Consider the following 9,288-nt stretch of genomic DNA (forward strand, 5'->3'; position numbering starts at 1 on the left):
TTATTATTGAGTATTCATGCATATGGGAAGAGTTCACGGCTAATCAATCTCACACTTTTGTATATGAGTGATTTAAAGAGGGTGAATAAAAATTATCAGCAAAGCTGGTATGGTGCACCAACAGGTTAAAAGAGTATTCACTTGCTACACTGTCGTTTTGACTTCAGGGAAGATGTTTTGGCTGAAGGAAGAAGGTCTAGTCCAGAAAAACAGCCTCAAATCATGTTTCCACCTTCGTGCTTGACGATGGAGATGATTTTCATGTTGGGCTCACCTCTTGAAAAAAATCCTAAATGGGGCTCCAGTTCAACTGTGATTGTTGGTCTTTTATATTTCTTTGTTTCTGAAAAAAGGGAAGAAAAAAAACTTTAAATTCAAAGATTTTAGTTTGTTTTGTTTTTTTTCTCAGGATCTGACCCTGGATCAGAAGACTCCTCTGAGGGTTTTACACCGACGGGCGCTAGCCATCCGACAGAGAGTCATCCACAGCATGAACACCCGCTATGTGGACTGTCACCACTTCTACCTGGGACTGAAGACTCAGGCTGGGACGTATCTGCACTTAAAAAAAATGTGTTTCTCCATCTTGTGAAAGTGATAATTTTTTATTTATTTTTTATTTACCGTAATTTTCCCAGGCAAGTCTCCTGTTTGATAAGTCCAAACAACAGACCTAAAAACTGTGCCTCACAGATGCACTCCAAAGCCTCCTGTCCTTAACTTTTCAATGCGCTGTCAGCTCCTGGAGATGCATTCAGTATGGTGTTTATATCTGAGATGATGATCAGATGGGCATCTTTTATTTATTTTAGATTAAATAACACCTCCGTGATGTGCACCTTCGCTGAAAATGTCTCTGTGTGAGTGTGATGCCACAGAGCTTGCAGTCTTGTGAAGCCTCTTTGATTTTTGTTTCCTCCACCACATCTGGCTTATTTATAAAGTCTTCAAGACTTAAGAGGTCAGGGGTGTTAATTGCAATCTGTCAAAATGACTGATGGCCTTCAGACCTTTCTGGGTAGAGTTTGCATGTTCTCTTCATGCTTGCATGGGTTCTCTCAGGGCACTCCGGAAGAATCCCATAGACAAAGGACATGATGGTTAACTGATAACTCTAAATTGTCCCTAGGTGTGAGTGAGAGAGTGAATGGTTGTCTGTCTCGTTTGTCTGGCCCTGTGATGGACTTGCGACCTATCCAAGGTGTGCCCTGCCCCTCACACTGTGACTGCTGGACATGGACACCAGTGACCCCCAATGACCCTGAAAAGAAGAAGCGGGTATAGATAATGGATGGATGGATATATGCAGGTCCTTCCCAAAAAATTAGCATATTGTGATAAACTTTAATATATTTTAGATTCATTGCACACCAACTGAAGTAGTTCAAGCCTTTTATTGTTTTAAAATTGATGATTTTAGCAAAAAAAATAAAGAAAAACCAAAAATCCCTATCTCAAGAAATTAGCATATTTCATCTGACCAATAAAAGAAAAGTGTTTTTAATACAAAAGTCAACCTTCAAATAATAATATTCAGTTATGCACTCAATACTTTGTGGGGAATCCTTTTGCAGAAATGACTGCTTCAGTGTGGCGTGGCATGGAGGCAATCAGCCTGTGGCACTGCTGAGGTGTTATGGAGGCCCAGGATGCTTCGATAGCGGCCTTAAGCTCATCCAGAGTGTTGGGTCTTGTGTCTCTCAACTTTTTCTTCACAATATCCCACAGATTCTCTCTGGGGTTCAGGTCAGAAGAGTTGGCAGGCCAGTTGAGCACAGTAATACCATGGTCAGTAAACCATTTACCAGTGGTTTTGGCACTGTGAGCAGGTGCCAGGTTGTGCTGAAAAATGAAATCTTCGTCTCCATAAAGCTTTTCAGCAGATGGAAGCATGAAGTGCTCCAACATCTCCTGATAGCTGCATTGACCCTGGCCTTGATAAAACACATGGACCAACACCAGCAGCTGACATGGCACCAGACCATCACTGACTGTGGGTACTTGACACTGGACTTCAGGCATTTTAGCATTTCCTTCTCCCCAGTCTTCCCTCAGACTCTGGATCCTTGATTTCTGAATGACATGCAAAATTTGCTTTCATCTGAAAAAGGTACTTTGGACCACTGAGCAACAGTCCAGTGCTGCTTCTCTGTAGCCCAGGTCAGGCGCTTCTGCTGCTGTTTCTGGTTCAAAAGTGGCTTGACCTGGGGAATGAGGCACCTGTAGCCCATTTCCTGTACACACCTGTGCACGGTGGCTCTGGAAGTTTGTACTCCAGACTCAGTCCACTGCTTCTGCAGGTCCCCCATCGTCTGGAATCGGTCCTTCTCCACAATCTTCCTCAGGGCCCAGTCACCTCTTCTCATTGTGAAGCGTTTTCTGCCACACTTTTTCCTTCCCACAGACTTCCCACTGAGGTGCCTTGATACAGCACTCTGGGAACAGCCTATTGGTTCAGAAATGTCTTTCTGTGTCTTACCCTCTTGCTTGAGGGTGTCAATGATGGCCTTCTGGACAGCAGTCAGCTTTAAGCAAATGTTTTACTCCTGTTAATTTTTAGCTACTTTAAGCTTTTAGATTATAATCTTTTCGTTCTGCTTATTTCAGCTTTATCAAATTTTCGAAATCATTTAGCACTCAGCATTAAATTTCTGTAATTATAAACTTGGAATAAACCTGACATGTTTCTTAATGATCGAATGCAGCTATATTAAAGAGTTTGTCCATGGAGACTTTGGCCGAACCCAACCAAACCTGTGTCAGCTGTTGAAGACGGACACGAACATCCTGGAGCTAGATGTGGAGGTGGGACAAACGGAGTGTGTGTAGGCCTCGTGTAAAGACAACACAAAGTGAAACTTATTGATTTACTGGCTTAAACTGCTTTTTAAAAGTAAAAGTATAATGATGAACGATGATGAATGATAACTTCTCACATGGTGATTTGTCTTTGCTGTCTCAGTCTGTAGATGTGGACTGGCCTCCTGCCATCCCAGAGTGAGCGCTGCCCTTTCACACTGATTCTGGACTCGCCGTGTTCTGCAAAGCCTTCACCTTCAAGTGGAATAGTTCTCTTAAAATACCATGCTAACTGTAGGCTCTAACCATGAGGACCTGCTGGTTGGTTCTGTGTGGCCAGGTTAGAATTAATATTTCTGTTGAATCTCAGGTTAGATGATAATAGCATGATTGCAAAATATTTTTGATGAAACTTCCTTCTGTTAAGACTTTTTTTTTTTTACTGTGACAATAAGATAATTTGGAGTTTAGGTTCTGTAAGTTGAGAATTAAGGAAATTTGTTTTCAGTGTGATTACAGAGGAAGGATTCTTAAATCAGTAGATTTGTTCTGTTTACTGGAACTGTCAGTGGTTTTTATCACTACACCCAAAATAGGTTTAGTAAATGAAAAGTGTCTGAAGGACTCAAAAGTGTTTTAGTTGATTTTTCACTCGTTTTCAGCCAGCTGTCAAAATGAGTTTTACTTTCCACTTGATTTCTTTATTTCATGTTAATAAAATATGAATATTCAACCTGGTCTTTCTCTCCAGCAGAATTTAACTGTCTTTTTTTGCTCAGTAATTATCATCAGCTAAGAGTCAGTCTCTGTAAGGTAATCAGTTTTAGAGGTCCAATGATTCTGAAACTAAAGTCATCATGATAATCTATCATGTCTTGATCAAAATTGGCTGGCTGTTTACAATATATTTTGCTTTTAAAATATTGACAGAAAATATGGTGTGGATGAAGCTATGACTGATCACAAATGCATATAGTACTAACAGTTTGCATTTCAATCTTGGTTTAAACCTTTGACCAACGTGGTTGGTTTGACCCTGACCGAGCAATAAAAAAACAGAAAACCTCCATCTCAACAGGGGGATCAAATAAATGTGTGCACACCAGACAAGTTTTTCCTACGAGAAAATGGTGTGCGTTGAAAATGCAATAGAACGTTTCTCGAAGCCTGTTATCAAATCTTACTTTCTCAAATATAGCACATCAAAAAACAACTGACATGCCTTACTCATAAATGAATAAACAGTAAAATATAGCACTGAACACAAGACATAAATACAAAAAATAAAACCAATACAATACTCTATAGATATAAAATAGAAACATTTAAATAATGCAAAATAGCCATGTGGGTTTTAGGATGACATCTACAATCTTCACCGTGTATAGACCACCTGTCTACGTATAATGAAGAGACAACTGAAAAGGGGGATATACAAACAGAGCTGCTGGGTGTGTGTAAGTGTGTGTCAAATAATAGCGGGCCAGTTGCTGAAATTATTTCATAAGCATAAACTTGTAGCACCACTGAACCCGTTTCCAAATTATCTTAAATACACTGCTTTTTGACTTATTGCCTACAGCTCAGGAACATCAGTAGAATGGTCGTTATAAATAAAATATTTTGTTGATAGGAAACAAACAAACAAAAAAAAAACAGATCTGGGGCCTATTGCAAAAAACTAGGATAAGGAAAAAAGCTGGGGTTTGGTGTAAACTTGGATTAATTAAGCATGGAATTGGTTGCACAAAATAGGCAGCACAAATGTTTACATGGTAATAAGTGTTCTGAAACTAACCTGGTCCAAACCACGTTAAAAGTAGAGCTTATATAATCTGATTTTTTAAATGTAGAATTAAATTAAATTAAAGAATTTAATGTAGAATTACCTAATGAATCCACAAATTTTGGAGTTCTTTTCAAACCAGAGCCACTTCTCATCTCAAAACTGGGCTACTTTGACAGTAAAAAAGTACTACAAATACTACAAAAAAATGATCAAAAAACTTCMACAAAATGCATTTTCATAGTTAATAAGATTTTTCCAAAAATCCTACGAATGCTACCAAAAAGTTTCTAGAAACTAAAATTAATCACTTTTAAGGTTATTCACAATCAGTTTGTTCATCACTTCAAATCTCAAAAGTATGCTCCGTTTGCTCTAAAAAACATAAAACGAGTTGACATGGAGTAAAAGGAAGATTTTTCAAAAATCCTACAAAAACTACCAAAAAGTCTGAAGGACAGGTTTGTAAGCAGTTTCAAATCAGAACAATTTTTCAGTACTTGTCTCAAAAGTCTGCTTCATTCGTACTACTGAACACAAAATGAGTTTTCATGTTAAAAAAGGAGAATTTCCTAATGAATCCACAAATACTGCAAATAAGGATCAATAAACTAAAATTTATCTAAGATTTTGGAGTTCTTTTCAGACCAGAGCCATTTCTCATCTCAAAACTGGGCTCAGTTCGCTGTAAAAAACACAAAATGAGTTTTCATGCTGATAAATTAAGATTTTTTTACAAAAAGCTTCATTTACTGCTAAAAAGTATCAAGGAAACTATAATAGTTGTCAAAGGTTTTTGTAAGCTCTTTCAAATCAGAACAACTTCTTCAGAACTTGTCTCAAAAGTGTGCTTCTTTCGTTCTACTGAACACAAAATGCATTTTCATATTGAAAATGTAAGACTTTCCAAAAATCCTACAAATGCTACCAAAAAGTTTCTAGAAACTAAAATTTATGACTTTTAAGGTCATTCACAATCAGAGGCTGTTCATCACTTCAAATCTCAAAAGTTTGCTCCGTTTGCTCTAAAAATACACAAAACGAGTTRACATGGAGTAAATGGAAGATTTTTCCAAAATCCTACAAAAACTACCAAAAAGYCTGAAGGRCACTAGTAGYTAAAGGTTTTGTAAGCTGTTTCAAATCAGAAACACTTTTTCAGTACTTATCTCAAAAGTGTGCTTCTTTCGTTCCACTGAACACAAAATGCATTTTCATGTTGAATATGTAAGATTTTTCCAAAAAAACATACAAATGCTACCAAAAAGTTTCTAAAAACTAAAATTTATGACTTTTAAGGTTATGCACAATCAGTGGCTGTTCATCACTTCAAATCTAAAAACTGGGCTCCGTTTGCTCTAAAAAAACACAAAATAAGTTTTCTTGGGGACAAATTAAGATTTTTTTCAAAAAAGCTTCATCAACTGCTAAAAAGTATCAAGGAAACTAATAGTTGTCAAAGGTTTGTAAGCTGTTTCAAATCAGAACAACTTTTTCAGTTCTTGTCTCAAAAGTGTGCTTCATTCGTTCTACTGAACACAAAATGAGTTTTCATGTTAAAAAAGTAGAATTTCCAAATGCATACACAAATACTGCAAAAAAAGTATCAAGAAACTAAAATTTATCTAAGATTTTGGAGTTATTTTCAAACCAGAGCAGTTCTCATCTCAAAACTGGGCTCCTTTCACTGTAAAAAAATACTACAAGAAATGATCAAAAAACTTGTACTAAATGCATTTTCATAGTTAAAATTTTTCCAAAAATCCTACAAATGCTACCAAAAAGTTTCTAGAAACTAAAATGTATGACTTTTAAGGTCATTCACAATCAGAAGCTGTTCATCACTTCAAATCTCAAAAGTATGTTCCGTTTGCTCCAAAAAACACAAAACGAGTTGACATGGAGTAAAAGGAAGATTTTTCAAAAATCCTACAAAAACTACCAAAAAGTCTGAAGGACACTAGTAGTTAAAGGTTTTTAAGCTGTTTTAAATCAGAACAACTTCTTCAGTACTTGTCTCAAAAATGTGCTTCTTTCGTTCTACTGAACACAAAATGCATTTTCATGCAAATCATCAAGTACTGAGGATCGATATGGCAGATATCTAATTGTGCAATGTGTGATTTTGTCTGTGAAACTAAATTTGGTTAATGTTTATGGGGCAAATAATGATAACCCTGCCTTTTTTAGACACCTGTTTCTGTCTATAGCGTCGCTTCCTGGAGGGTACAKCATAGGTGGCGATTTTAACTGTACGCTCATACCAACGTTAGATAGATCTACAGGCAAAGACATCTCTCATGCTCAAACAAGGAAAGAATTACTTAACTTTATGAAAGATCTCAATTTGGTTGACATATGGAGAAATATGCATCCTAATCAGTTCAGTCCATTTAATCAGTCTTCTTTCTCATGCTATTCTAGTACTTGYCAAACATTTTCAAGAATTGATTACTATTTAGTCTCTGCTGATCTAGTTCCACACATTACTAATAGTTGGCATGACAGTATAGTAATATCTGATCATGGTCGGTGTCATTCTGCCTTGAGGTTCCTAATCTTTCCTTTTCATCAAAGTGGCGTCTACAATCAATTTGGCTTAGGGACCCAGATTTCATACAATTTATTGGAACAAAAATAGATATGTACTTTGAATTGAACACTCATCAAACCTCGGCTACTGTGAGATGGGAGGCCTTTAAGGCATTCTTAAGAGGCCAAATGATCAGTTTTACCAGCTTTAAGCATAAAACTAACAAACAAGAATTGGAACAACTTGAAAAATCTATTAAAAACATAGAAATACAAATATTTAATAANATAATCAGGATTTTTACTGTGTTCTGTGTACTTTTAAACTTCAATTTTTGTCATAAAAACATTTCACTGCAAGTTGAACTTTGTGTATGTGATAAATTTATTTGATTTGATTGCTCCCATTTTTATCTTCTGTTGCTAACATATTTTATCAAGGCAATGCATTCCACATACAGAAAAAGCTATTGAACACATATAATATTGCAGTTTAGGTTAAAATGATTTTTATCAAAACCATAAATATAATTTGACATTTTTTATTGTTTATCAAGGAGTAATAAAGTACATAAATTCTTACATTCAATGTTGTCAGTACATCATGTCACTTTCCAATTAGTGTTTTCTGGAGAAGAAAAAGTGGCTGAATTTGTGCTTTGTTAACACCATCTCTGAAGTCTTTGTGTGAAAGATGATGAGGTGTGTTTGGGAGTACTTCTGTCATTAAAGCCCTGGAGTTAGAGTTGAAATGATGTTCTGCCTTGTGGCGTTTGAAATTTATCTGGCTTAGACGTTTGGGTTCCAGGTTCTTTGCTGTCCCACAGACCTGTGACATACAATATTAGTTACAGTTCCAAAGCAGAATGTGACTGATCATTTAATTATGATTTAAGTTCTGATTTGACATATTGAAATCAATAGGCTAATTGGTAATGAAAAATGAAATCAATTACATTTTATTTGCTTTTTGCACATTTCAAACTAACAGTCAAGCACATAAATCAATTTATTTGAAATAATTTCACATGTGTACAGTGAGTGTGAGCATATTGTAGTTGTTCAATTAAAAATACTTTATTGATAACAAAAGTAAATTATATAATACAATAGTAGTTCAAATGCATCTATTTTAGTTTAGCTATGCTCCCCAGTGTAGGTAAGGATATAGAGTGTGTAAATAACGCACCATTGTGACACATTCATTTGAAGATGTGGTTCTGCAGGTTTGTCATTCTGAGTGTCTTGCACTGGGTCAGACTCTGGCTCGTACATGTAAGGCTGGATTGACAAGTCTACTGCTGTTGACATCCTTCTACTTTTTTACCATCTGCCATTACTAATGTGCACCTTCATATACATTCATTTTTGTTCTGTACTTTACGGTGTGTATATAAATAAGCATATGTGTTCATGTATATGTGCATTGGTACATTACTATTATCACATGTGTATATTGTGGGGTTTTGTTTGTTATCTTTTATTAATCTTTCATTATTCTTCTCAGCCTCTCTTGTATTAAGCTGCAGTAATGTGCAAATTTCCAGACTGTGGGATCAATAATTTTATCTTATCTTTTTTTTTTTTATCTTAAAAACAGTTTTTAGTCGGTAGATAACTGTTTTTGCTATGAAACTACAAACATGGCCGAATGGGGTGGAGTNGCTAAATACAACATGCTGTCTACAAATAAAGCAATTAAAAGTTTAATGAGACTGAAACAGTCATATTTTGAACAAGGTGAAAAGGCCAGTAAGCTGCTGGCTTGGCGTATCAAACAGGAACAAACAGATAAAGCGATAAACTCAATTCAAACAGCTGAAGGGGTGTTTACATCTGACCTAAAAGAAATAAACAACACGTTTTCAAATTTTTACTACAAATTGTATAGCTCAGACTACTCAGACCTGGCTCCCCATGCACAAACTGATATCTTGAATTCATTAGAATTTACTCTCCTAGATTATGAATCCTTAAAATCACTTGATTTTGAGCTCAATGCACAATTACTGTATTGTCTGAAGCTATATCCGGTATGAAGGGTGGTAAGAGCCCGGGGCCTGATGGAATTCCAATTGAAAAAAAAATATTGAAAAATATTTCAATCCAAACTGATACCGCCAATGCTTGACATGTATCAAGAATCCTTTAAAAAGGGATTTTTCCCTCCC

At 36.0% G+C, this 9,288-nt stretch overlaps 1 protein-coding gene across 5 annotated transcripts in view; it reads left to right on the forward strand.

The window, feature by feature from the left end:
- Positions 1-3,537, forward strand: part of pus10 (pseudouridine synthase 10) — a gene marked incomplete at its 5' end in the record, with an annotated part of 49,783 nt that extends 46,246 nt beyond the window's left edge. For 4 of the 5 annotated variants that reach the window (XM_014028781.1, XM_014028783.1, XM_014028784.1 and 1 more), the window contains 3 exon segments: positions 410-552; positions 2,706-2,805; positions 2,963-3,537. In XM_014028781.1, the coding sequence (XP_013884235.1) occupies positions 410-552; positions 2,706-2,805; positions 2,963-3,001 (282 nt within the window). 5 annotated transcript variants of the gene reach the window in all.
- Positions 3,538-9,288: the final 5,751 nt, after the last annotated feature.

The sequence above is a fragment of the Austrofundulus limnaeus genome, unplaced genomic scaffold (assembly GCF_001266775.1).
Source record: "Austrofundulus limnaeus strain Quisiro unplaced genomic scaffold, Austrofundulus_limnaeus-1.0 Scaffold806, whole genome shotgun sequence".
In the NCBI taxonomy this organism is placed as follows: Eukaryota; Metazoa; Chordata; class Actinopteri; order Cyprinodontiformes; family Rivulidae; genus Austrofundulus; species Austrofundulus limnaeus.